The sequence below is a fragment of the Ornithodoros turicata genome, chromosome 7, assembly GCF_037126465.1.
Source record: "Ornithodoros turicata isolate Travis chromosome 7, ASM3712646v1, whole genome shotgun sequence".
NCBI classification, from domain to species: domain Eukaryota; kingdom Metazoa; phylum Arthropoda; class Arachnida; order Ixodida; family Argasidae; genus Ornithodoros; species Ornithodoros turicata.
In genome coordinates this window covers 17882878-17895117 of record NC_088207.1, presented here as the reverse complement: position 1 = coordinate 17895117, position 12240 = coordinate 17882878, and the positions used below count along the sequence as shown (strand labels likewise).

General features: G+C 49.7%; 1 protein-coding gene across 1 annotated transcript; it reads right to left on the bottom strand.

Moving 5' to 3' along the window:
* Window positions 1–6877: 6877 nt before the first annotated feature.
* LOC135399620 (alpha-(1,3)-fucosyltransferase C-like) lies at window positions 6878–8269 on the bottom strand. Its single transcript, XM_064631344.1, has one exon. The coding sequence runs from the start codon at window positions 8111–8113 to the stop codon at window positions 6926–6928; it is 1188 nt and encodes a 395-aa protein (XP_064487414.1). The 5' UTR covers window positions 8114–8269; the 3' UTR covers window positions 6878–6925.
* Window positions 8270–12240: the final 3971 nt, after the last annotated feature.

Genomic DNA, 12240 nt, shown 5'->3' with positions numbered 1-12240 from the left:
CGTTCCGAAAAGAAAACAAACCCCAAATAACTTACCGATACGTCCGTGCTTCACTGAAGGATGCCCTCACATGATGCACCATCCTGCCGTGCACACGGGTGTGAACGGTGTGACCTCATATATGACAAACACTAGCATAGGTCATACGCACAGATTCCTCGAGATATTCCAGTAACATCAACGTCTGAGCAGTCACAGTATTCCCGAAAGCGAGTTAAATAAGCTACATTAGCAGATAAAACCGGACGCGAGAAACCTCGTGAGCGTCCTCGCTTGAACTGGCCGAAGACTTGCACATTGTTGGTAACTGAATGAGAAAACAGAGATCTGAAGCGTTCAAACAGCGAAAATATCAAACCATGTGTCACGGGCAACGGCCGCAGCTGGGGCAAGTGTCACAACTCCAGTGTTCAAACGCCCTCCCAGGCTTCAGTAATAATCTACGACACCTCAGCCACTTCGGTGGCAACAAAAACGCGTTTCCGGTAACTGTATATGGACTAAGTTCGCTCTGTGACACATTCCAAATCCAAGTTTGGGCTCGCCCCAAAGTGTCACACCACATTTCACGTGTCACTAAAGTGTCACCGTTTTTAGAGTGTAACGCAGACGTGGAACGTGTCTTCCCTGCTGTCACTCTGACGAAGACAGGAGTCGTTTCTAATAAGCACATCAATGGCTCCACTAGGTTCGTTTCGTTTCGGTTCGGGCTCCACCCCCCCCCCCCCCCCTGCCATGAGAGACGCCCCTTGATAAGACTTCAGAAGATAGTTACGTGCTTTAATAATATAAAGGTTCATAAGAATGTCCGCACCTTGACATTCGAAATATACACTTGCTATCAATGTAATGTTGCATGTTTGACGTAGATATAGGCTCTCTATATTATTTTGCGATGTCAGTCCAAATGAAACAGTCAAGATGAGCAGTCAATAGTATGAATACCCTGTGGGAGCCATGCCATCGAGGTGAATCCTTCTTTTTCAGTGTACTGTGTTAAGCTGCAGTAGAATGATAGGAGCACCTTACGTATAGCCCTGACACTCCTTATGCAGTCATTTACAGAAGACTGCAAGATGGCTAGTGAGTTCTTCTCCAATCAACTTCCTGTCTTGAGCAGCTTTATGGTAACTAGCAGTTGCATAGATCTGAGCACAATGAGGACCTGAAAAGCTATGATAGATGACTTTTATTTAGTCTGACAGCCTATTTAAAGGTACTGTAAAGCAGCACCGATCAAATGTCATTTAGTGTGGCTATTCGATGGTCCAAGCCACCAGGACAAAAACTGCGCAAGTTTCAATCCAATCGACGGTGCAATTAATTAGAAAATTACAATTAAAGATTACGGGCAACACTGTACTAGGTATTCGAAATGAATCCGTACTCCTGACACATACGGCGGCAACCACATTGCATGCGTATAACACTGGGCCCGACATAACAATCCACTATAAAATCCGCCCCTGCAATCCACACAACGACCCGCATCTGAGGATAAACTGATAAGCGAACTGAAATGAAATGCTGAGCCGTTGAAAAAAAATGTGTCAGACGTTCAAGAAGCCAGACAGCGTCGGGACTTGTTTGTTCACCGAGGTTCACAGAGAGAGTTTGTTCGTTCGAAAGAGACCGCGAACAGAAGGAGCGCGCAGGCGCAGCAGAGAAGTAGGGAGAGCCTCCATCGAACAGCGGCCAGCGCTGGGTTACTTCGCAAAAAACACTGTTAACAGGGGTTTCAGAATGCATAGGTAAACAAGAAAACTAATAATATGGTTACTAAAATAACGAAGTGCCGATGTGTGTAATACCAATTTTCAGTGTTGCGCGCTGTACAGGGGGTTGTTTGACACCAGGCGTCGCACCGCTCCACTACGCCGCATCTTTCATGGCAAATTAAAAATATTTATAGCGAGTTGTCGGTGGTATGGTTCCGCATATGGTATTTAGAAGCAACAAAGTCTCTAGTCACATCACCGGCATATCATGCTTGTCTACTGCTTTACAGTACCTTTAACACATGATTATGAGGGAGCAAGAGGACAGGATCTAAAATAATTGTTTTCCCGTTCACTCAGAGTTCTCACTGCTGTTATTTATTTATTTCAGAATATCCCCAAGGTCCTTATGGGCACTGTTATTGTACTACTGTTGTTGTTTTCAACAAAACTCGATGTAGATGACTTATATGAAGTGCTCATACGTGTGTAGATTAAACACGCCACTCATCATAGTTATTCAAATAATGTTGTATTGATTATGTGTGTATAAGTGTTGTGGGCCATCGCTGTCATAGGGGTTTGTTTGAGTTTGTACGGATGCCTTTCGGTCTGTCTAACTCTCCCGCCAGTTTCCAACGGCTAATGGATACCGTATTGGGAGATGCGAAGTATAACTTCGCGATGGCGTACATGGATGATGTCGTAGTGTTTTCCAGAAACTTTCAGGAACACTTGGAACACCTGTCAATCGTCCTTGCAAGGATGAAGCAGGCGGGGCTAACCATCAACCCCCGCAAGGTGCAGCTGGCATCGCCTAGGATCAGCCTTCTCGGCTTCATGGTGGACGGAGGAACCATCAGTCCTAGCGATGACAAGCTAAAGGCGATCATGGAGTATCCGGTTCCCGGTAACATAAAAGCCTTGCAGCGTTTCTTGGGTATGGTTGGTTTCTACAGACAATTCATTCCTAATTGCGCTGAGTTAGCGCAGCCGCTCAACCGGTTGTTGCGCAACGATACACCCTGGCAGTGGGGAGAGGAGCACGAACGATCATTTCGAGCTCTTTCTCACGCAATCGCTAATACGGCCAGGCTATATTTGCCTGACCTGAACAAACCGTTTGTAGTGCAAACAGATGCTAGCGATTATGGGGTTGGCGCAGTTCTCTTGCAGGAGCATGACGCTATTCTCTGTCCAGTGGCTTTTACAAGTCGCAAGCTCAATCCGGCAGAACGGAATTACTCTGTCACGGAAAAGGAATGCTTGGCGATCATCTTCGCTCTCAGGAAGTTTGACCTGTACCTGGACGGCACCACTTTCACCGTCCAGACTGACCACCAGGCACTTTCTTGGCTGCAGCGGCTCCGCAACCCATCTGGACGTCTTGCCAGGTGGGCCCTGACGCTACAAGGCTACTCCTTCAACGTGAAGTACAGGCGGGGCTCGACGAACGTGGTAGCAGACGCGCTTTCCCGTGCGCCTCTACAGGAGGGGGGAGAGGAAGGCACCGAGGCGCCTTCCCAGCTCCTGGCAGCAGCACAAGTGGCACGAGACGTATCTTCGTCTTGGGGCACGGTCGTGAGCAGAGAGCAGCTCCTAGACGCTCAGAGAGCGGAGGCCTTTGTCAGCGGGTGTCTCAATGGTTAGCTGAGCAGGACTCGGCAGGCACCGGAACGACTGACGGACGGCACGACTCCTATCTGCTGGGCGAGGATGACATCCTGTTCAGATACATACCCCAGGCGGATGACGATGACGGCTCATCCCCCTTCAGAGTCGTGGTGCCACGGAAGTTGCGTAAGTCTTTCATACGTTACTTTCATAATTCGGCCTTGGCAGGTCACAGCAGTGGCAGGAAAACTTATGAAAAGTTATGTCGTGTTGCGACATGGCCAGGAATGAGGCAGGATGTAACAAAGTATGTTCGCACTTGTCCCGTATGCCAGAGAGCAAAACCTCGTGGTGGTTTACCCCCTGGGCGCTTACAGCCTATTCAGAGTGATAGGCCCTGGCAGATAGTTGCTTGTGATGTGATGGGACCGTTTCCACGTAGTCCTAGAGGTAACCAGTATTTGTTTGTCGTTACTGATCATTTCACAAAATGGGTTGAGCTGTTTCCTCTCAGGACGCTGACTTCCCAGAGAGTGTGGGAAAGACTACTCGACACCTTTTGCCGGTTCGGGTTTCCTGCTCAGCTCATCACAGACAACGCTACCTACTTTACAAGTAAGGTGTTCTCGGATTCTTGCGCTGTCTTAGGCATTCAGCACAAGAAGACTTCCCCATATCTCCCTCAGGCTAACATTACCGAACGTGTTAATCGGAACCTGAAAATGATGTTGGTTGCTTTTACTAGTCAGCACCACCGTGATTGGGATCTTCGCCTGGCTGAACTGGCGTTCGCTACACGGACAACAGTAAACAGATCTACAGGCTTCACCCCGGCGTTCCTGAACTTGGGACGAGAGGCCCCTTTTCCAGTGGAGAATGTTCTACGCCTCCGGGATGGCAGTACCCAGCCTCCTTATTCAAGGTTCGCTGAGGAACTCCGGAGTCGACTGGACGATGCAGATCGGACGGCTCGAGAGAACCTGGACGTCGCAAGGTTGGACCAGGCTCGCCAGTACAACCGTGGACGTCGGAACCTCACCTACAGCGTCGGTGACCTCGTCCTTCGACGGACTCACCCGCTAAGTGATGCCGCACGCGGCTTTGCAGCTTCACTCGCAGATAGGTGGGATGGCCCCTTCGATGTAAGTGTGTGCTCCTCCGGCCTCACTTACAGGCTTCGTCGTTGCGACACGGGCGAAGAAACTGGGCCAGTACATATCTCGGTCCTGAAGACTTACCACCTTCGAGACCCCGAGAATGAAGAAGCAGACGGTCAGCTTCCTCCTCAAGACCTGGACCAGGATCCCGTTCCCGGACCCTCCAGTCGCTACAGTTTGCGTCCCCGCAGGCGGCGCACGTAGCTGCCACTATCCTAGTCGCTAAATCCTAGTGCTCTTGAATAGTTGGTCTTTCTTAGTGTGATTTCTGTTTCGCAGTCTTCAACTATAATCTTCTGGGGAGAATCTTTTCAGGTTCTCACGGTTTGAAATAGCTTTCTTACCGTATTCCCCTTTTCTTCCCTGGCAGACTACGATGCCTCCCAAAAGGAAGCACCAGAGTGCCCGGCCTCCTGGACAGTCCCCGGGAACAAGTGCATCGGGATCACGAGCTCGGTCTCCAGGCGGACCAGCGCCAGCAGCCCCGACGCACCGATCTGTTGCCACCTGGACCGTGGTGTCAGAAGGAAGACCAGTATCCTGGGCCTCCCGTACCCGCTGGTCTGCGCAGCCACGTCCGCTCCGTACGGATGATCCTACCAAGGCGCCTCTCCCCTTCAGGGGACTGACCCTAACTGACCGTCACCTGAATGACCCGCCCATCCCAATTACCGAAGAAGAGAGGAGACTCTTGTGTCCGCTTTGCGGAGTACCGGAAATCCACCGCAGTGCTCACCGACGTGGCCCACTACACAAGGCTAAGCAGCAGACCGCCCAGACCGCCCACGGAGATGTCGCCGCAGCATTGGCCACGCTCAGAAGGCTCAGGCCTGATCTTCTGAAGGCATCACCCCCAACCAAGACGAATGAGGACATAGTCCTCGAGATGTCCGACGACGAACTATGAGTGACGGGTGGGACACTTGAAGGTGGGGGGATGTGGGCCACCGCTCTGTTTTTGATTGTGCCACAAGATGGCAGGACAGATGGTCGACGACACGTGTTAGGGGGGCGGGTTTCCGATATATAAGCACACGGGTGCGTGTGGCTTGGACGGCTTTTGTTTGAACGGCGGAGTGCCGTTAGGATCTCGCCTGTGTAAGGTATGGAATAAATCCTTGCTTGTTGTTTGAACCTTTTCGTTTGCTGTGTCTTCCTTGGCGACGGAACGGACGGACTGACGCCCCGAGGTTGTGGAAACACCGGATTTCCACAGTGTATTTAATATCTTCTGAGCAGGATGATATATAGTAGCAAAAGTTCAATCAACGTACCATTGCCTTCACAGACACTCGCCTCGCCTCGCAGTTCCCTGGCTTCGAGTGACTGTGCATTCGTCGTACATCGCACATACAGCGTTGTTAGCAGGTCGACATACGCCGGAAAATTCAGCTTACACACGCTATGGCATCCTCGGGTGAGCGGAATACCCGCTGCCGTCTCAGACTTCTAACAGTCACAGCAGCGCCAAGTAAACTAGCTACGTCAACGATTTGCGTTACAGCATAACACCGAACCATCGCCGAACTATCCCTATGCGCTTATCGCGCGCCGGTAAAATATCGCGTGTGATGAGGCGGAGCTTGATTACGTGTCACTGGCGTTCCGCGGCAGTTTCAAGTAAAAGACGACCTGCACCCCTACGTCATCGATTACGTTTGGCCGCCGCGCAAAGCATGCTTGTGCGTACTATCAGCTTTACCAGCCGATGCGTTTTCTCCGCTTCCTAAATATGACTATACCCACCACACCAAGATATAACCTCGAATCAGACTTCTCGTGACGTCACATGTGCGCAAACAGAGGGTCGTCTATAGCTATAACGATCGCTATATGTAGTTTGACATCGGGCCCGTGGCCTAGTCAGAATAATCTCCGGGCTGTCACGTGGGCATTCTTCAATGGTAATTGACAGAACCCACTGAACACGCGCCCAGCGCCACCCAGCGTGTCACGTGTCAACTTTTCAAAGAGCTTTAGATCCAATGATTCTTGACCGGTTGACGCTGTACACACTTGGTGGTGCCTGCACGCGTCTTCAGTAGTCATTGCTTTCAATAATCATTAAACTAGCCGCGTACGCTGAGCAGGCAGACCTCACTCTTTTTCATGTTGAACGTCATTCCCTCACGCCTCCCCCCCCCCCCCCCCCCATTGAACCTGCAGGTGTGGCAGGGGTACATGTCGTGCTCGGTACTCGAAGAGAGGTACAGGGCACGTGATAGGCGTCCCAAATAAAACATGGTCTTGAACGGCACTACACGTGAGTATGAAATATAGGCGCACAGTGCACAATAGCCACATTCATTATTATCAATACTTTCGCTGCAATTATTCTTCCAGTTGTCTCCGAAAGGGCACGTGTTCCAAGATATCTGTGCAGCGCAATGTACGCAATAAAATGTCCCGTTACCGTGTCAAATGAAGTGTCTTTATTCACCCTTTGCTGCCCTTCGTTCTCCGATCTCTCCAGTGTTTGTCGTTCCACTTGTAGCACCCTGAGTCCTTGATCCACCATGACGACAAATCTTCGACCACGGAGTTGGTTCTAAAGTGTACACTGTGCAATTTTTCGCACAGATAACAGAACCTTTCATTATTCCAGCCGACGACATCGTACCAGTCCTTCCAGTCGAGGTACCCTTTATACAATCGGAAATCACTTTTAACGTTTTGCATATAATCAGCTAACTGTTTCGGTCCCACGAAGGCAGATGCGTCAATCACGGAGTGTGGTGCTGCTACGGCACTGTAGTTAACGGCGCCCAGAGCAACAGGCACGATGACGCGCTGAAGAGCGGAAAATAATTTTTCCGTCACGTAGTCTCGGCACAGTGCATTTTCTAAAGCGAGCCAGAAGTAGTACTCAGATTCAAACTTACGGAAACAAGCATCATAGGAATCTATCGGGCACTCATGAGTCCCACATCGTCCGTAGATGTCGATGTCAATGTAACGCTGCAATTCTTTTACGAAACCTTCTCGCCCACTGTTTGAGGCACAATTACTAACCACCCAGACTGCGGTCTTATTCTTTTCTTTCCAGAGTCTCTTACTGGCTAATGCCATTGCTTTACGATTCTGTCTTCTCTTTAGCACTCCATATGCGACTGAAATGTCAGAATCTGCTCTGTAGGTCATAGTCCAGTTGAACACTGATTTCATCCTGTCGAGTTTGATTTGACCAGAATGGGGCGGCGCTTCCATGCTCCAAAACACCCACTTCTGTGCAGGTGGACGACTTGTGGGCATGTCCTCCAGGCACAGATCTCTGGCGTGAAAGACGACAGCGTCGCTGGAAGAGAAAAGGTGCCTGTTGTAGGTGACGAAACAGCGGCGACTGCACTCGGGAATTTCAATTTCGTCCTCCGACGAAAGCCCCAGCAAACGTGACCTAAAGAATGGTGTCCACAGCAAGATACGGGGGATGTCCGTTGTAGCACCGCTTAAGTTGATGGAAGGCGTCCGCTTGTACCATGGGAAGTGTGCGAATGCCATTTGCGTGCGATGAAATGGGTGACCTCCAGCATGGCGCACAGTTCCGTAGATGTACGAGTGCAATGCTATTGCGGCCACTGCTATGAGCACAAGTACTCGCAGTGCACATTTTGAACTCCGTGTCATGAGTTATACGCAAAAGCGTTTCACGGAAAGCAGACAATCCCCACAAGCACACACGCGGGGCGGGTGTTATCGTCCACTTCCGATTCTGTGAGCCACGGATAGGTAAGAAACAAACGGCCGGCCTACTACATTCTGCTTCGCTACTCGTGTCCTTACCCTTTCTGTCAGCTGTTCGCGCCGCTTTGTGATCACACTTTTATTAGAGGGGTTGTAAAACCGCGGAGTAACAGCTGTTCATTAGCTACCGTACTAAGGCCAAATTAGTCGTTCCACACGAAACATTTCTACTCGACACTCGGCTTTTCGCTTCCCAAATGTTATCATGGATACCCTGTGGCGATGAACCTCCCCACTCTCCAAAGCCAAAATAAAGTTGTTGTTGGATACCCTGTGCCATCGGTACGTATTCCTCCAGGTCCTACTGAAAAGTATGAACCACTCTCAGTCTATGCCAAATGTGTGGATCGCTATAGCAACGTGCTACTTGCCCAGCTGGAGGATACCCGCAGTAAAAAACAGCTACACATAAACGCGCTTCATACACATAAACGCGGTAACATGAGCTCCCAAGGGGAGGCGTTTACGGCTAGGCCTAGCCGGGATTCTGAAGATTCGCGGGCTTCGGAGAAGTACGAAGTTATCCTGCCAACTTTGTCACTTGGAGAGCTTGCGGAGAATACGGTAATCTTTCACGCCGATATCACAGGAAGACCCTACAAACGTGATGACTTCAAAAATGTGCTGAAGGACCATTTGAGTGCCAAAGATATAGCAGCCTTCGGAGCATACCAGATGAATCATGTGTGGATGGTTACTACGAGGAGCGTTGCGGCGAAAGAAAAGCTCGTCAATTTGAAGGAGTGTTGTGTGAAAGGTAGGAGGTGCCTAATTTTTGACGCGCAGCAGAGGATCGTCACCGTTCGGGTGCACTGGATACCTTACCATATCCCTGACGATGTCGTTAGAAAGACTTTCAGCTTGTATGGAGAGCCGAGCAAAGTAACTCGAGAAACGTACAGTGATGAGTTTTTTAAAGACGTCGAGTCAACCACCAGGACCTTTAAGTTGATCTTGAAGGAAGGCGTGAAACCCGACAGCATCCCTCACGTGTTGAAGATAATGTCTAACTCAGTCCTTGTCGCAATTCCGGGCAGACCACCACTATGTTTGAGGTGCAGGCGTGTTGGTCATATGCGGCAGCAATGTAAAGTTCCTAAACGCAAAGAGTGCCGTCGCTTTGGGCATGATAGCGAAAGCTGCGTGCGAACATACGCTGACAGGACGAGAGAGGCCACAAGACAATCAAACGAAGATTACATGATGGACGACCTAGAAGCAAATCAGGCGGCAAACAGCAACGCAACGGAATCAGAGGGTCATGCAGAAATTAAGGAAGCGATTGAAGAAACCGTTACTGATAATGGCCGGAAAAGGATACTGAATAATCAAGTACATGAAAGCGGCAAGGAATCAGAGATAGGAGAAATTGGGACTGGGACGCAGATGGAGATTGTTACTGATAACAAGCTCGGCACGAAAGTGGCGGGCGAGGAGGATAAAACTCCAAAAGAACTATATCAGATATCACTCAAAGACGCTGCAGTTTCACGGGAATGGAAATCAGTTATTCCGAAACGAAGAAAGGTTATCAAACCTTACGTCCCGTACGATCCACGCGACCGTGGTTTATCGCAATAATCGGACCGTTGATAACGTGGCTAGCGTCTCACCGTATCAACCGGAACCAATCAGAGGATAAGATTCTGAGTCACGCACGAGTGCGATTGGTTCCGATAGAGACGATAACTTTATCAACGGTATACTAAAACTCACTAGCTGAGTGCCTTCATGAAAATACGAATAGCTACGTTCAATGCTAACAGCTTGGTCTCAACCAGTCGGAAACTAGGGCTGTCAGATTTGCTGAATGAAAGGAAAATAGACATCTGCTTGCTGCAGGAAACGAAGATAGATTCGGAACGGGAGGAAGAATTTCTTCGAATCTTCAAAAATAAATATCAGGTGTTTCATTCTACGGCTCAAAAAGGAAGCGGCGGGACTGCCGTTTTAGTCAGAAGAAAAGCACAGGTGCAGGTTGTGCTCGAAATAGGACACGACAGGGAGGGCAGAATTAGTGCTGTGGAGTGTGGACTGCCTGCTAAACACTGAGTTGGTTCAGTGCTGGACAAAAGTTTACGGAACGCGCGAGCGGCGTATTTTGTCTGGGCAGAGACACCCTAGCGGCGAGCGGAAGCGGGTGAGTCCACGCGTGCAGAGGGATGAAAGAGTGCGCTTGCGGCGACCCACCGTGGTAGTAGTGGTAACTTTGCTTTTTAGTGTAATGAACGCCAAAATGGCTTTCTTTTTCGGTCTGCTGCACCGAGCGCGAATGGATGCCCCTCCGCTATCGGAGAGATAACAGGGCGCTAAGATGAATTGAGGTGACAACGGGCTGCAGTGCCTAGCTTTTTTCCTTTTTTACGCCTCAGCGTAATGCAGCTGACATGGCCTGCGCAGAGCCCGGACTTAAACATCATCTAAAACGTCTGGGGCAGCCTGAAGAATAGGATGAGCAAGAGACGGACGCCTACAAGGAGCAAGGACGCACTCTGGGAATTTATAGAAGCAGAGTGGTCCTTGCTACGTGAAGACGCGGACCTCGTCCGTCGGCTATACGCTTCCCTTCCTGTGCGTATGGCCCCAGTTATTGCCGCGAAAGGGGGCAGACAAAGTATTGAGACAGTATCGTCTCCCCCTGCCTCTTTTTTTTGTGTGTACGTTGTACTGATCTTGGAGAATTGTACTGCCCACAATGTGCAGCCCAAGCTGACAGCAGTGAAACTGAAGTTTCTGCCACCGAACACAACGTCCAAGAGCCAGCCCCTAGACCAAGCCGTTATATCGACGGTCAAAGCGCTGTACAGAAAGCACATCTGCGAAAAAGTGGTTCTAAACCTTCAGAGGAAGGAACCACAAAAGGCGACCTCAGGGCTGCCATTGAGATAATCACTGCTTCCTGGTGGCAATTAAGTGAAGGCTACCACAATCAAGAAGTGCTTCAGAAAGGCTGGCTTCGTTCGTGATGTAGGCTTGTCTAACGTTGACGGTCATGGTGACGCCATCAGCGACGCAGTCAATGCACAAGACGTGTGGAACGATCTTTCGGATAACGACGTTGTTTCGTCTGCGGGCACTTTTGAAGACTTTGTCAACACGGGGGTGAAGATACTGATGTTTGTGAACAAACGGCTACAGATGAAGCCATAGGCGCCGACTGCGGGGGGGCGCTTGGGCCCTTGCCCCCCCGGAACATGAACTAGGGGGGGCGCCGCCTCCCCCGGGAAGTCCTGCTAAGAGGCTGACACCAACCTTTGGGGCTCAGCGCCCGGGTCAAAACAGCGAAGAGGCACAAAACCAAAAATGCATCTCGCAATTTGTAAAATATGTATCCGCCCACCATACTCATTATCACAGTAGAAGGTGAGGTGAAGAAACACAGAGGATGACACAACACATAGCCTGAATTTCGCCCAAAGCAATCTGATCAATGAAACGAAGCAGCCGAAAAGGTACCAGCAGCTGCCAGTGAGGTGTAACGGTAGGATCTTCGGAACGCATATTCGTTGGGAGCGGGTTCAACTCCCGCTGCTCCATTTCATTGACCATATTCATTATATTGCGCGCATTTCGGGTCAAACACCGAGGATTCAATACATTTTGTTATTTTTGCACTCAGTTTTCAAAGGTGTAATGCCTTCAGTTGTGCACATGTTCACTGTTTACGTTCTCTCTGTTTTTTCTTTTCTTTTGTTTTTTCTTTCTGCATACATCATAGGGCCCCGCCGGAGTGTGTGATTCTTCAGCTTTAGTTTATGCGTTCTTCATTTTTCTTTTGCTTTACTTGCCTTCTTTTTGTTTTTCTTATTGTCTTTGCCTCTTTTGACTTCGCCCTTTCACTTTTTTTTAATAACAAGCCGACATCCACCTGGCTTACCTTTCCTTTCTTGTTTTTCTTAATAAACATATCCCCCCCCCCTCGCCAGAGTACTTACTTCGCGGTGCGCCCTTGCCCCCTCCGGGAAAATGAAAACTCTCCGCCTCTGGATGAAGCGATCGTGCAAGCTGTC